The sequence below is a fragment of the Lytechinus pictus genome, chromosome 3 (genome assembly GCF_037042905.1).
Source record: "Lytechinus pictus isolate F3 Inbred chromosome 3, Lp3.0, whole genome shotgun sequence".
NCBI lineage: Eukaryota > Metazoa > Echinodermata > Echinoidea > Temnopleuroida > Toxopneustidae > Lytechinus > Lytechinus pictus.
In genome coordinates, this window is record NC_087247.1 from 13,411,795 (window position 1) to 13,428,053 (window position 16,259).

Genomic DNA, 16,259 nt, shown 5'->3' on the forward strand with positions numbered 1-16,259 from the left:
AAGAAAAGGAAGTGAAGGAGAAGGAGGGATTATAATGAATCGATAAACTTAACATTTACTTAAAATATATACGAAATATACTGTATGTGGCGATAAACAGGTTGGAACATTTCAACCCTGAAAATAATATTCGCATGTGGTTATTGCGAACTAAATAAGCTAATGTGAGGTAAACTTTTGAAAGTGAGTACAAAAGTTAAGAACAAGAGATCCAGTTTATCGTAAGTTTGATGTTTTTAAAGTCATGTAGACAAGGTGTAATGAGCCTGATTAAAATACAAACTACCATTTCACATCATGCCAGTGGATTGTACATAGAATAAACAAAAATAGAAGAGCGGCAAAATTTAGATTATTACACTTTGAAGTATTACATCTTCAATTTCGAATAAATAAAATTATTGCAATTCAATTATTACATTATAAAATTACAAAATATTATCAATTGTTAAATTATTACATAATAGCATACAGTGCATTCATAATTTCAAATTGAGTATAAAAACACATTATTAATAATAAAATTCAGTCATCAGTTTGCGTTGATCCTCTATTAACATAGAGTTTAAAAAGAGTTTTTATATTGATAGTACAGCACCGTCGGCACCTTGGCTCAACATAACGGTTCGTTTGTCTCAGATTTCATGTACGCCTTTTTTCAGTGAACCAGGCATTACCTACTTTAGTGTGAGAGTGCATAAGTTTTTTCTTCTGACATGTAAAAAATATTGTTCACAAGAAAACCATAAAATTAAACCATATTTGAATCTGATTACATTTCAGTATACCAGCATAATGGAGATGGGGCCTATAATCTACTATTGTTATAGTGTAGTTGCTCTTGTTTACTCTACTGTGTCAGTCAAAAAAAAAATTGACACCTCACGAATCACCAATTTAAGGAAAAATATGTCATGAACACGTAAGCAAATCCCTTTTCAATGAAGATAACTTGAGAATTGATGCTAAAAAGTGTTTATCAAACAATTATAATGAAAATTATTGAAAATGTATTTGATGCAACCCTTGTAGGATTATGACATCATTGACATTGGGATTCATTCATTGCAGGTATGCCTTACTTTGGCGCAAATCAAAATTCACATCACTGCAAAGAATACCTTCTGGCACATACCAGATAATATGGTATCAAATTATTCTTACAGTCTTTCAGGCCGTATATAATAATCATGTGTTCATGGCATGTTTTTTCCGTAAATTGGGGATTTCTGAGGTGTCAATTTATTTTTAATTAAAAGGTGTATAGCAGAAAGCAATTTCCAATTCCATCTTTTCTAGGGTAATAAGTGTTATGAAATGCATGTCTTCATAACTTATTCATGTGTAATAAGTAGTGCAAAATTATTTTTCTGTGATTGAATGTGTTACATATACACTCAGTTGTGAGGCTATAAGTATGTATTTAAGAGTTCTAGCACTGCCATTCTCTGTATTTGACATGAATGTGAGTAACATGAATGACAATGTGACAGTATGTCATATATAGATGAAATAGCTTGTTGCAATGACGTTTGTAGATAGACCTATTGCTTACAGCAATTTACGTCTTCTCTTCTTTCTTTTTTTGGTAAAGATTGGTGCTTTTCATGTGAATTTACATTTCGTTGTGTGAGAGATTATGTTTTATTGTTTTTAACATGTGTAACATGTTTTCTTATCTATGCAAAATTTTGCCATAAGCAGCTGACAAAGCAATATTGTTTGCTTTAATTGATAGAAATTTGTTGAAGATTTCTCTGATTGTTTTTGTATTTTTGGACACACAATATCCAATGATAAATGATGTACAGGCAAAGAGAGGCAGATAAAACAAGTCCGACAGACAGAGAGAGAAAAACACAGATACAGACAGAAGCTATCGAAATTCATAAAATTAACAAATTTGACCAATCTTTTTTCCAGCTACTTTCAGCAAAATGAATAGAGTTTATGAACACAATTTTGGGAAAAAAAGCATTTAGTTTCTTTCATTTTAAAAACAATTTGGTTTAAAGTAAAGCCTGTAGTAAACTGAAGAAATATCTTACCTTTGTTAAAGTTTAGTCAACAGTATAGTATATCTATTGCCAGGTGGTACAGGCTAGAGCAAGCCCTTAAAACTCTCAACAGGTTGGGCTGAGACAGAAAGCTGGTTGAAAACAAGATCAACCAGTCCTCGGAAAGAAGGAGATTTTATAAGCAATATTTCTAGCTGACGGGATTTACTTTACTTTAAGTCCATGATGCTGTACGCTTGATTGCCTGTCCATCAATCATAGTATCCTCTCTGGGGGTAGTACAGTATCCATGATATTGAACAAATAAATAGAATTAACATGAGAAAGGACTGTCAGAAGTGTGCACATGTATGCTAAACTGAAGAAAACAAAGACAATAGGGCCTACATCATTTTTGTGGCTCACCTCTGTACACTTTCTAACTGTCTTTGTTCACTTAGTTGATATGGCAACCATGCGTCTTGTCCATACTCTAATAGGGGTCTGATAAGATCTTTAAACAAGTATGACATGGTAACTGTATCTAGACTAACAAATGTTCTTCTAACGATTCTTAGGTCTCTGTTACCCTTTAATGCTGCTTCTGACACTTGTTCTTTGAAAAACAGCTTCGAGTCAATTAGTACCCCTAGGTCCTTTCCTGCTTGAACCTCCTTAAGAGTAACTAGTTTTGACTCTGCTTTCATGTGATACTGAGTCCGTTCTTTTGTATTGTTTCCCCCTAGCTTTAAGATGGTGCATTTATCAGGATGAAAATGGATCTGCCATTTTGCAGCCCACTGTTTTAGAAGGGAGATGTCTCTTTGGAGTTGTTTGACAACAGAACATATATGCATCTATGTATCATCTTTACATCATCCTTACAACATTACAAAATTAGACTTGACAACATTTGGAAGATCATTGACAAAAACTAAAAAGAGTGTTGGACCCAACACACTACCTTGTGGCACACCGCTCAGTACTTCTCCCCAGGACGACATTTTTCCACCAATGACTACACACTGCCGTCTACCTGTTAGAAAAAACATAAGCCATTTGTGGAGTTTACCACAGATACCAAAGGATTTTGACTTAACAAAGTGACACTGGTGAGGCCCTGTATCAAACGCTTTCATAATTTCTATTGGCATATAGTACTCTTTCTTTAGTCCTAACTTTCCCTTGTGAATTTCATTCAACATGGTCAGGTGACCTCCCCCGCCCCCATGTTCTTGTGTTTTCCATTCTATGTAGGTAAGCATTTGGGCATCACTGCCGTCTTGATTGCTTCCTGTTGTAAAGCCTGCTGCTTCTCCTTGAATTGACTCAAGTTCATTTATCTGCCAAACTCTTTACAAATCCTGAGCACCGCTTGCATATTCTTTGCTGATATACCAGATACTGGTCAGAAGGCATTTCTTTTCCTTTTTGGGGACAAACTGTACGTTTATCCTAAAAAAAACTCTAATGTATGGTTGTTTTCATAGCTTTGTCTGCATGGTTTCAGTTTCTATTCCAAAAGAAGGATGGGTGCTTTTCTACAAGAAATTCTCCCCTTTTGGCTTTTCATTTCCCTCTGTTTGAACTATAGCATATTCAAGGCTATATTCTTTTTCATATTTATGTTTTTATTATAAATCATCAAGAATCACAATATTTGCAATAGATTGGCATGATAACAATAAAAAAACCAAATACATGAAAATAATATTTTGAACTCTGCATCCTGCAGCGTGGTAGACAACTTTGCTACTTTTATAGTCAAGATTCTCACCACCCCTTTTTAGTTTGCTGGTCTAGTTCATAAAACTTGGATATAACAGTAATCAAGTATCACTGAACATCCTGTGCGAATTTCAGGTCACATGACCAAGGTCAAAGGTCAATGAACTATGGCCATGTTGGGGGTATCTGTTGAATTACCATCATAACATTGATAGTTTTTGGATCTGATTCATGAAACTTGGACATAAGAGTAATCAAGTATCACTGAACATCCTGTGTGAGTTTCAGGTCACATGATCAAGGTCAAAGGTCATTTAAGGTCAGTGAACTTTGGCCACATTGGGAGTATTTGTTGAATTACCATCATAACTTTGAAAATTTATTGGTCTAGTGCATAAATCTTGGTGATCAGAGTAATCAAGTATCTCTGAACATCCTGTGCGAATTTCAGGTCATATGACCAAGGTCAAAGGTCAATGAACTTTGGCCATGTTGGGGGTATCTTTTAAATTACCATCATAACTTTGAAAGTTTATGGATCTGATCCATGAAATTTGTACATAAGAGTAATCAAGTATCACTTGCCAGAGGTGCTCCACTTGTTTTGATAAAAAATCTTCCTTCCTTTTTGCATTTTCTTCCTTTTTGCATTTTCTTCCACTGGGATCTTAAGTTTAATTGAAAATATAATGTTGGGATGACTGACTCCATGTTTAACTCTCCAACTAAGCTCTCATGATGGCCAAACACAAGATCCACATTGCTTTCGTTCCTCATCCATTGTCTCACATACTGACTATTCAAATACATGTAAGTAATAATCTGCAGGATAACAAAATAGAAAACCTAACATTTTTTTTTTATCCTGTTAAATTTTTAATGATTTCCTGTTATAAAATTATTTTTTTTATGAGATGTATGACTCTTTATTGATAATTCGAATTTGATTTATTGCTTTTTATGATGGTGGATTACTTTTTCATTGATATAGAACTGCATGCCATACAACAAGAATAGTTTTATGGATGTAATGTGTGAAGACATTGAAATTGATGGGCATTTGTGAATATTTTTAAAATGTTGACCTTGGTTTTATGTCCTCATATTTCATACCAGCATATTTTTACAACCTGGGTTCATGGTTTCCTAGTTGTTCATTTTCTATTATGTATCATATAAACAGTTACCGGGTTCCACATTTTTTGTCCTGCATTTGTGTTTGTAGTTTCATATACTTTTTGTTATTAGTACTTGAAACTATATATGATCAGATTCCTTTTTGTCTCGCCTGAACGAAGTTCAGCAGAGACCTAGTGATCACTTTTACTGGTAGTCTGTTAATAGTCTGTTGGTCTGTTACAAAAATGTTAAAGTTTTTGGTCAACTTCTCATTTCTGCATCAATTGTGTTTACACTTGGTACAAGTAATCCTTGATGATGAGGTCAAAGGTTCTCTCGGGGTCGAAAGATCATATTGCATATTTAATTTAACGCAAGAACCAACGCATCGCGCAGAATCAACCTTATTGGCAGGAAGTTTTGGTCTGTTCTCGGTCTCTGGTACCACCGGTAGCTACAGTAGCTGAACCCCACCATACATCTCGCCACACACCCATGCAGTATTCTATGCAAAGTTTTTTTGTAAACCGAGATCCTTTTGCAGAGTAGATCTTAAATTAGTTGGGAGAATGTTACCCAAGTCATAGAATTTTCTTGGGGGAGGTAAAATTTGGCGAAAAACTAAAATTAGAAGAAAATTTGATTTATAGATTCTATTGAAACAAAGATAAAAATTCCAGATTTGATGAAAATGCTTGAAAGCAGCAAATTACCATCAAAGACGGTATAGTGTCTGCTATCATGTAGTTGTCTCTTCGCAAGTCCACATGCTGCATAGCTCATGCCATGTTATGTTGGCTTTTTCAAGTAATTCTGATTATGATTATGACTGTAGTTGTTACTCTTGTCTTTTTTGCAATAGTTTAAAAGCCATCTGAATAATCAGCAGCAATATGCATTAATAAAGTGCCCCAGGACTCTCTACTTTGATCGTTTCTCTCTTTGTTTTATGATTTACCTACAGGTCTGTTTCTTATTGTTTGTGTTTTGGAATTTATAGAAAGCACAAGCTCTTATCTCATCATGATCCAGTTCACAATGTTTCAACTCAGAAGAAACATGAATTCTCAAATGTTACATCTTCGGATGTGTGCAAAAGAAATGATTTTAAATGTAGAAAGTATGTTCAATGACATTTAGTCAATAATGATAATTTAAACCTTCGTTGTAATAATCGTATTTCAGAACATTGATGAGATGTTTATAATTCAGCCTTGCAGTATAATTTCAAGAAAATACACTTTTATTTTGGAACATTAATTATTTTGCCTATAAATGTATTAAATATATTGTACAAGCTCTAATATTGTCTCATTTGAGTTATTGTTTCACAGATGGCAGTTCAAAGTAACGTACTGGATTGAAAGTGGCCTATTCCGATTTCTTTACCTACTACAGAGTGAACATTCTTAACTTCATTCAAACACTAAAAAAATAAAATGCCCATGAATAACTTCCACTCGTTTTGAAACAAAATATATTTAAGTATTTTTTTTTTCTTAGACCTTCTTTCCCGCTATTGTTTATTTCTTTTCTTTTGGCACACTGATCAACAGGGTGGGAGAATGGTCCCCTGTGTCCCTTGATTCTATTTTTTAAAAATCTTCTTCTTTTCCTCTTTTCTATTTTTGTTATCCTCTTTCTTCCCTTTCTCCCCCTTTTTCGTCTACTTTCTTTTTGTCCCCTCGATACGCCTCTTGCTCACGAAGTTGATCATTTTCATTGCCCCCCCCCCCCTGGATGGTTACTGCAGTTGTTGTCAAATGTAAATCTTTGTAAATCATGCCTTAAACTGCAAGAACCATGAGCATTGACTTATTGTATGCTTCCCAGTAGTGACCAATAAGCAAAACAAACAGAACTATTATACACTCCAAAATTATCAATTCTTTAGTCTTTATTTCTGTCATCAATGTTGATCCATTACAAAACACACACCCCAGCCCCCTGAATAATGATAAATGTATTTAAAAAATACAAATTATTATTATTTTCATATAATTTTATTGTTATTAATTAAACTGCATTTTCTCATTAGGCCCAAAGCGGTTTATAAGATGATGATAATGATAATAGTAATAATATCCTTGTTCATCATCTTCCCCTTCTGTTTCCAAATTTGTAATTTTGATAAAAAGTTGCTAAAGGAACCACATATCAGGGAAACCGCTCGGGTGATCAACAAAAAGATGACAAACATTTTGGTCATTTTCTTTATAAATATAATCTACTCATTCAGCCAATACCATAACAGCAACCATTTTGAGACCTTAGTTTTCTAATAATGGAATTGAAATTAATGAATTTTATCACTTCTACGGCCCTTTTCTACTATACTCTACTAGTTTGGCACTTTTGCAAAAATTAAAACATTTCGTCATGGAAACTGCTGAAGACACCATACATATTTGTCAACAAAAATATTTGTTCTCATCACCCCGAAATAGGGTACATACTACAGACAGGACGTTTAGCGGGACGTTTAGAGAAAATATAAACCAAGTGTAACCATTTTAAGAGCCATTTTCAAGCGTTACAATCGCCAAGTAATAAGGATTTGTTAAAAAACAAATTTATAACTGCAATAATTGGTCTGTATTTTGAAAATTAACACGGGCTAACATTATGGGAAGCTGAGAAGTTAAAAACTTTTTTTACATTATATATTTTGTGTGTTGTACTCTTTTATCATGCTTGAATGGTTTAATGATTTTATTGATTGATTGATTTATTTATTTTATTAGTCAAGAATATCACAAGATAGAAAATACAATAAGTGGGAAGAAAACCTTGACAGGATAACCCATGAAAGCCGAGTGGCTTATTTCCAACCAGGGGTTCTATTATAGGATAAAAACATTCTAACAACAAAATTTAATAACTACGACCAGTACAAGAACATGGTAAAAACGACATATCTACCAATCAAATATGTTGTAAAAACCTGAAGCAAACAGCAATTATCTACTTATGCCCTATATAATCTACAATACTGAAAACCAACTGTACAAAATGTGTATTTTACTTGTGATACTGTTCTGTAGTAGATTCCAGTTATAGGCATTTCTTTTAGTGCACTCTTAAAGTGAGAAAAACTTTTATCAGCTTTAACTTGATTGGGAAGAGAATTCCAAAATCGGATGCCATTGAAATAAAAAGTGTTCCCTATATGACCTTCACGTTTTGGTAATACAAAATCAAAATTACTATTTCTAGTATCGTACCTATGGATAATCGGGACACTAGTAAAATTATTGGCTATGTTAGGATCTAATGTATCCAATATATTTTCATGAGCGTGATGCAATGTTTAGCTCTTTGATCTACATGGAGTAATCCTGCGTTTTCAAGTTCATTACATCCGACTTGTGTTCTTGAGTGTCAAATATGCTTTTGACTTGAACCAATACTGTTGGAAATTTGTGTCATAGTTACCACATGTTAAGAACAGAGTATGAATTAAACCTGAGTTCATCTGAATACGATTCTTTGTCCCTGAGAGGGTTTTTTCAGTCAGGACTTGTCATTAATCGTACTGAAATTTCATTAAATAACCGACCTTGCAAATTGATAGAATGATTAAGATCTGTGGTAAGAAAAATAAATATCATTTTACATCATAAAGTCTGAGCATCACGCAAGTTGTCCCATTTGTTGATCTTCTCTATTACTTAGGTTAATATCATTTATGTCCGTGGGTTTTGGTACAGTCCTTCCCTTGTCCTCGACATCTCCAGTCTCTTCATCTAACTCTACATGAGGCACTTCTGTTCTTGTCTTGTAGAAGTCCCGTATGGCTTTGAATATGGCTAGTACCCCTCCCTCCATTACGACAAGGAGTCCAATGAGTGCAGGAACACGTCCAATCAGATCAATCTCGGGTTGATCATAATACAAAGTCACTATTGTGATGGCCAGGAGACTATTCTGGACTCCTGTCTCTATGGCGATTGTGACGGCGGGTCTGAGTTGTACACACGTCGCACGAGCGATGGCAAAGCCCAACAGACCTCCGATCAGCGGGAAGACAGCGGAAGCGACCCATATCCTCCAGGACACCAGGACAACGTAGTACTGCGTCGGGATTCCTACTCCAAGAGCGACCACTACCAACCCAGCCAACATCGGCCGCAGCATCTTATCAAAAAGTCGTTTTACTTTTGGAAACTTCTGGCTGAGCCCGAGACCGATGACGACAGGTACAACGAGAAAGGCTAATTGTATGGCGAGCTGACCGTAGGGTGCCCGAAGCTGTTGATTATGGTCAAGGAAGAAGCGGGTGTAGATGAAGAGGTTCAAAGGCATCATGCCAAGCGCAAGGACTGTTGAGCAGAACGTCATCGTGAGACTGAGATTGAAATCGCAATCGAGAAGGAGAGTGAAGACATTGCTAAACCAGCCACCAGGACATGTTCCATCGAGTATGAGTCCAATGGCAGCGGCGTCGTCCAACTTGAACATTTTGGCGATTGCTAGGGACAAAGGAGGCATGATGAGAAACTGGCATAATAAACCGATCAATACAGCATGGGGACGTTTTAAGTGATCCAGTATCAATTTTGGTTCAATTTTATTCCCCATCGTAACATAAGACACACATATCCATACCAAAAGGATTGTTGCTAACGCTGTCGGAGTGAACAAAGGCTTCCTTAAAACTTTCACCAAGTAAGCGTTGATCAGATACTCGCCTGTGGAATTCTGGAAGACTGTTCGCAAATCGGTCACACCTAATGCAACTCCATCGATCCATAGAGAATGTGTCACATTTGTTTCCGTGTCTCCTGGTGAGCAAGCAATCGTACTCACGTTTTCTTCAACAGTAAACACCGATTCATCTGCTGACATGAATGTCATTTTCCCGCCATGTTTGGTAGAACATGTGATCGTCATGTTAAGTTCGATTTCTTTGAAAGCTTCAACGACAACAAAGTCACCATTGTCAAAGGAAACACTTATTTTATCATCTGCGCTGGATCTCAAAGATGACATCAAGATTATAAATATTGTTAAATACATTTCGGGGCACCTGACAGTCATCTTAAAAACCTCTTTCTCCGTTGTTGACAGCTTATTGCAAATGAAGTTGGGCAACCTGCAGTGAATAAAAACAGAAGTGGGGAAAAATTAGATAAGGGAGTGAAAGGAACTGGGTCTAATGAATATGAAAAAAAAAAACACTTTAATATTTTGCCAAAAGATGCCAAGGATTTAACTCTCGTGATTTTTTTTTGACGTGAAAGAGACAACGGTAATATATTCGGAAGTACGATTTCACACTTGATGACAAGAATCTTTGTGTATATTTTTATTGGTGTAAAATATCCTGTAATTGCAAAAGTACTATCCTCTGGGGGCAGTCAAATGTATTACTGTACACACGCGTGGCCAAATTATTTCCAAACACCACCTAAACGAGTTTTTCTCTGTGTGCAAAATAACCCCCACAAACAAGTTTTTCGCGAGCTTCATTAACACATTTTGGCCCCTAAACAAGTTGTCGCCAGAATATGACCCCTAAACAAGTTTTGTCGATCTTGCTAACAATAATATTTAGATATAGACAAAACTATATTCACTGGGTATTGCATACCCCCAGTGCAGTTAGGTTAAAATACCACAATCAGGAAGAACCTGAACACTTTTCAGAAACGAGGAGGAAAAAGCCCCGGGGAAAAAGCTTGGGGGAAAAACTGTGACCCTAAACACGCTTGGCTAGTCTTAGAAGAAAAAAAAAGCTTTGGAAAAAAAAACATACCCTAAATACGCTCGCTCCTCGCATTATTCGTTTGAGATACCGTATGTATTCTATTCATTAAAATAAAAGCAGTCCCTTTAAAGGTCAGTAGGCCTATATTTAAGATTTTAGCTCGGGCTTTGCGCTTGCGTCATTCCTAGATACACATCTTTTTCATGATTACACAAACTGCTCAGAATGTGTAATTTTCATGTTTAAATACATAAAATAGGCCTATATTCAAAGATAATTTTGAGCTCTCGCTTAGCGCTTGCAATATATATTTAGGCCCTATGAGATATGTTTATAAGAATAAAAGTAATTAAGTCTTTAGTGAGGACCTCCTTTTAAAAAGACCAACAGCAAAAATCTTTTTTTTGCGGCCGATCGAGCAAAATGTGGATCAAAATATTATTATGACTCCCCCTTTGGCAAAAGCTAAATCCGCCCCTGCATAGTTTGTTTTCTCTTAAAGCGATATAGGAAGGTGTAAGGGGAAAATACCTTTTAACTAAATTTGCGCCAGAACTGACCACAGATCGAGTTTTACAACTTCATTTTTTTTCCAAACTTCAAAAACGGTTTGCTAAACTTAATTACCACGAAACACAAAGCTTCTTCAGGCACAAACGTAATCTGATGGTGAAAATATCTGTTTGCACCCAAATGCCCATACATTTCGACATGCACGCCTTAATTGTATTCCCCCCCCCCCCGAAATAATAATAATATTGAAATAATAATAATAATGAAATAAATAAAGAAATACAATACGCTCCGTCTCCCCTTTTTTTAAAAGAGTATTTGGCCTTCAATCGTACAAAATAATGTCTGCATTAATATTTTGTCACACAGTAAAAACGCTGTTAAAAATTTCTGTACACCGCGAACCTTAAAATAGTTGTTTGAATAGGATAATATAGTGTTTAAAATCTTATAGGTCAAGTCCCTCCAGAAAAATGTTGATTTGAATTAATAAAGAAAAAATCAAATAAGTATATAACACTGAAAATTTCATCAAAATCGGATGTAAAATAAAGTTATGACATTTTAAATTTCGCTTATTTTTCACGAAACAGTTACATAATGCGCAACTTTCATGCACTATATCCCATTGGCGCGAACAGAAATAGAATAATAAACTATGATACTTGCCCCAAAAATGTCCCTCTGTTGCACAATTAAGATTTGCCGAAAATGGCTCACTGCAACACTTTAAAACACTTAAGACCTCAGCATTATATTACTGTCTTTTTTCGCTCTCATCATGGGCCTTTATAGGTCCATGCTACACTCCGGTTAACCCCACACTAATCATGTTAACCGGGTATGTTAATCAGGGGGGCTATAGCATTAGGAAATCAGATCAGATCTGACTCATGTGCGTGCTGCTCATGCATTCATGGGTTCCATTCAAGGCCTGTCATCCCACAGTACATAATAGTTACATCAAAGTTTCACTTGTTCCCTCCTTCGAAACTTTATTATAATTTATATAATTATATAAACTAAAACTCCCCTGTAATATAAAATGAACGAACCCTCGTTCAGAGTTGTGTAAACACTACAGGTGCCTTTAATAATCGTCCGGGAATTCCCCCCATAATGGGGAGCATAATTTGCCCCCTTCCGGATGCTTGGTGGGTTTTTCAAGACTTTTATCAATCACAAACAACAGGCTGCATGGGTTTTATGAAGATTGATCGATTTGCTGACTCTGCATGTGTACTCGGTGGGTTTTCCAGACAATCGGTCGGTATATTTTCACACCGGCTTTTTTAAAGGTCAAGTCCACCCAAGAAAATGTTGATTTTAATAAATTGAGAAAAATCAAGCAAGCATAATGCAGCAAATTACATCAAAATTGGATGCAAAATAAGAAAGTCATGAAATTTTAAAGTTTCGCTTATTTTTCTCATAACAGTTATATGCACAACTCAGGATATGCAAATGAGAGAATCGGTGATATCCCTCACTCACTATTTCTTTTGATTTTTATTGTTTGAATTATGCAATATTTCAATTTTTTACAGATTTGACAACAATGACCAACTTGACTGAACCACAAAATGTTAAAACAATGGTAATCCCTCATTTTCAGTGAAAAAAATTGTTTCACATGACAATTAATTGGGAGAAAATTGAAATATTTCATATTTCTTATAATAAAATACAAAAGAAATAGTGAGGGGATGGTATCATCAGATCTACACACCGTGGCATACGAATACAGAATGGACTGACACATAGTATTGCATATTGAACCACACTACGTATTTATTTATCTCTGTGAATTTTGCTGTTACACCTCTTCAGAAAAAAAACCAATGTCAACTGTGTACACGCAGGTATAGTCTTTGTTGTCTTGATATGGGTATGTGGTTATGAATGAAAACAGCCTCTGTGGCCATTTGTGAATAGAACACATAAACAACAAACAAACCGGGCAAACAAATAAAAATATGTCTGTTCATTATAAAGCATAATGAATACGTACATACTATGCTTTTTTTTACCTCAAAGAAACAGGCATAGTATCCATAGATGGATATTGGCTGGCGGCTCATTAACATACAGATACAAAAAACATAAACAGTATCACTATGATCCATGGAGTAACAACAATACTGCTTTGTAAGTTTGTGAAGAAATCGGAACCATAACGGCATTGCATCGTTTCAAATTAGGGCATTATTTACTTCTATTTGATCTCAGTCTTATAATAGTAATAATAGTAATAATAATAATAATAATAATAATAATAATAATAATAATAATAATAATACAAATAAAAAATAAAACTAATACAAATAATAATGCTAATACTAATAGGTTCCTTTTATCTCGCATTTCAAGACAGGGTAAATTCACACTGCGCTTTATTATTATTATTATTATTATTATCATCATCATAATTATTATTATTATTTATATTATAATTGTTATCATTATTATTATTACTATTATTATCATCATTATGACTTATTAAGTAACCAAATATCATTCCCCAAAACCTGGGGGGGATGATTGTACATGCCATCCCCCCCACCTTGTGAGGTGGGGGGGATGCATCCCCCTCATCCCCCCCGTTGTCTACGCCCCTGATTATTCCCCACGTTACTCACTCTGTCGCTTAGCTCCCTCGCATGCAGAGAATCCACATCCATGTAACGGCATCCTTAATCACTAGAATGTTAGTATAAAACACAAATTTTATCACTCACCTCACCTTGACAAAGACGTGACTGCCTATAATACACCCACACCGCGATGAAAATGATATGAATACTGAATTGCAAATAATTTCCAGGAAATGATTTGTGTGCCGATGAAAATGCGTTAGCCTTGTTGACGCAATGTTTCAATAACGTCTCCTCAGAAAATGTTACAGGTATCACTGATCAAAGATTCGTCCTTTAGTCGTAATATTTAGCAGTTATGGTTTCTCCCATCTCAAGCTATAGCACGGATATAATACACGCTTTAAATATATTGATGGTTCGCCCGTCATCTATTGTTGTATATTACTTTAACTGTGGGCAAATTATTACGTAATCACATGAAAGCCCGGGCATAAAAGGCGAAAGTTCTTTTCTCGGTGAGGCTGTCCGGGCCCCCTGGGTCTTTCGAATGGTGCCATAAAAGGCACATGGTCCCATCCACAGAAACACCCCTACGGGGCCCCGGGGTCCCATCCCTTCGCAATCACGACTTCCCATTTCATATTCGCCTCCTTTTCTTGTACCCCCCCCCCCTCCCCCCCCCCCATCTCTCTCCCTCTCACACATCTCTTTCTCTTCACTGTAATGTTTTTCTTTCCCAGGGGCGGCGGGAGCGGGGGGGGGGGGCTTTTTTCCAAAACCGTATACAAAAACGTAAAAATGACTATGTGATTGTGATTTTTTGCCTGGTCAGCCCCCCCCCCCTCCCCCCACTTTGAAAACCGTTCCGCGGCCCCTGTTTCCTGTAGTCCTCTGGATCCTTATTATTTTCATTTCCTAATCACCTTTAAGTTCAGTGTTTATATACAAGCCCCAAATAATATTCTAAAGAGGAAAGTTGTAGCTATTTCTTATTCTAGATATTATATAGGCCTATATATTTTTTGTTTTGTCGAACGTAAAAAAAAGATGTTGGCTAGCCAATTTCTTAGCATGAAGCAAATTATGCACGCAGAAGGGAAGACGAACATGAGAGAGTGAGAAAGAGCATGCCTAGTAAGCGTCGCCCCTATCCATAGGCGGCGGAAGCGGGGGGTGGGGGACGGACCCCCCCTAAAATTTCGGTTGATAACCCTTTTTTATCTTCTTTTTTGTTGTTGTTGCTTGTCCAATTTTTTACCTTTGTCCGTCCCTAACTTTCGGTGCCAGGTAAAAATGGCAGAGGTAATAATGGCAGAGGTGACAATGGCAGAGGTAAAAATGGCAGAAGTAAAAATGGCAGAGGTAATAATGGCAGAGGTAAAAATGGCAGAGGTAAAAATGGCAGAGGTAAAAATGGCAGAGGTAAAAATGGCAGAGGTAATAATGGCAGAGATAAAAATGGCACAGGTAAAAAAGGCACAGGTGAAAATGGCAGAAGTAAAAATGGCAGAGGTAATAATGGCAGAGGTAAATATGGCACAGGTAAAAATGACAGAGGTAATAATTGCAGAGGTAATAATGGCAGAGGTAATAATGGCAGAAGGTAAAATGGCAGGGGTTATACTGGGAGAGGTAAAAATGACAGCTCTAGGTAAAATATGGCCAGTCTTAAGGGGGAAAATGACACAAAAAATTATTTCAACTAAATGAAGTTCTTTTAGGTCATAAAAAGAATTACAATAAAAATAATAACAATTAGATAATAAACAATGTTTTTTCTTCTGTTTGAAAAATAACAGAGATTTGTATCAAATCTCTACATTTTAACATACCAAGCTAATTACCAAGAGGGTGCTGCTTATGGTGTATAAAATACCCAACAGTACTTCCGCTTCCAAGGGTTATGACCATTAAGGCGTTTATATCATATTGGATGCAGTGGTAAAGTTTCAGGGTCTTCTTTTATGTAAAGAATATGAACCAGACGGTCCCCCTCGATCGACCCCAAATTGGTTTACCAGTCAAAGCAAGATTATTATTGATTTTGATAATCAGTTTCATATTCAGTGCCAAGCCTGGGAACGCATGCTTATTGTCATTCAACTATTTAAAGAGAATAGTACAGACGACATTACAAATAAGGACATAATATTTAACCACAATATGTTTTTCCCCGCCCCCTAACCCTCTCTATCTCTCCACCTCTCTTATGTCCACTCTTCCTCCTTTTTGCATCGGTAAACCTGGCTAAACTTTAGATTTAAAAAAAAACAGCCAGACAAAAAGGAATGTAATAAAATGATGAATGAGAATAGTGCAGTTTCATTTTGCTCCAGATAAATTGAATGAAAAAATATCTGTCGTTTGATTTCTTTTTAAAAAGCGTTCACGGTACACCTCCAAAGAATTCGTAAATAGCATTGTTAGGCCGATGAAGACATAATGATGATGGAATGCCTAACCGTGACATGTACTTATTTAATGTATGTACATGCGGCGGCTTTTTGACAATTCATTGCATTTGGGTTTAAGACAGGCCATATTTTATCTAGAGCTGTAATTTTACCTCTCCCATTATAACCCCTGCCATTTTAC

At 35.9% G+C, this 16,259-nt stretch overlaps 1 protein-coding gene across 2 annotated transcripts; it reads right to left on the minus strand.

The window, feature by feature from the left end:
- Positions 1–6,723: 6,723 nt before the first annotated feature.
- On the minus strand, positions 6,724–14,138 carry LOC135153525 (ileal sodium/bile acid cotransporter-like). Of its 2 annotated transcripts, none has more exons than XM_064096422.1 (2): positions 13,806–14,138; positions 6,724–9,939 (listed from the first exon to the last, which is right to left on the minus strand). In XM_064096422.1, the coding sequence occupies exon 2, from the start codon at positions 9,882–9,884 to the stop codon at positions 8,478–8,480; it is 1,407 nt and encodes a 468-aa protein (XP_063952492.1). In that variant the 5' UTR covers positions 9,885–9,939; positions 13,806–14,138; the 3' UTR covers positions 6,724–8,477. The 2 variants fall into 2 exon arrangements, with proteins under 2 accessions (XP_063952492.1, XP_063952491.1); XM_064096421.1 differs by lacking the exon at positions 13,806–14,138 and adding an exon at positions 11,737–11,893.
- Positions 14,139–16,259: the final 2,121 nt, after the last annotated feature.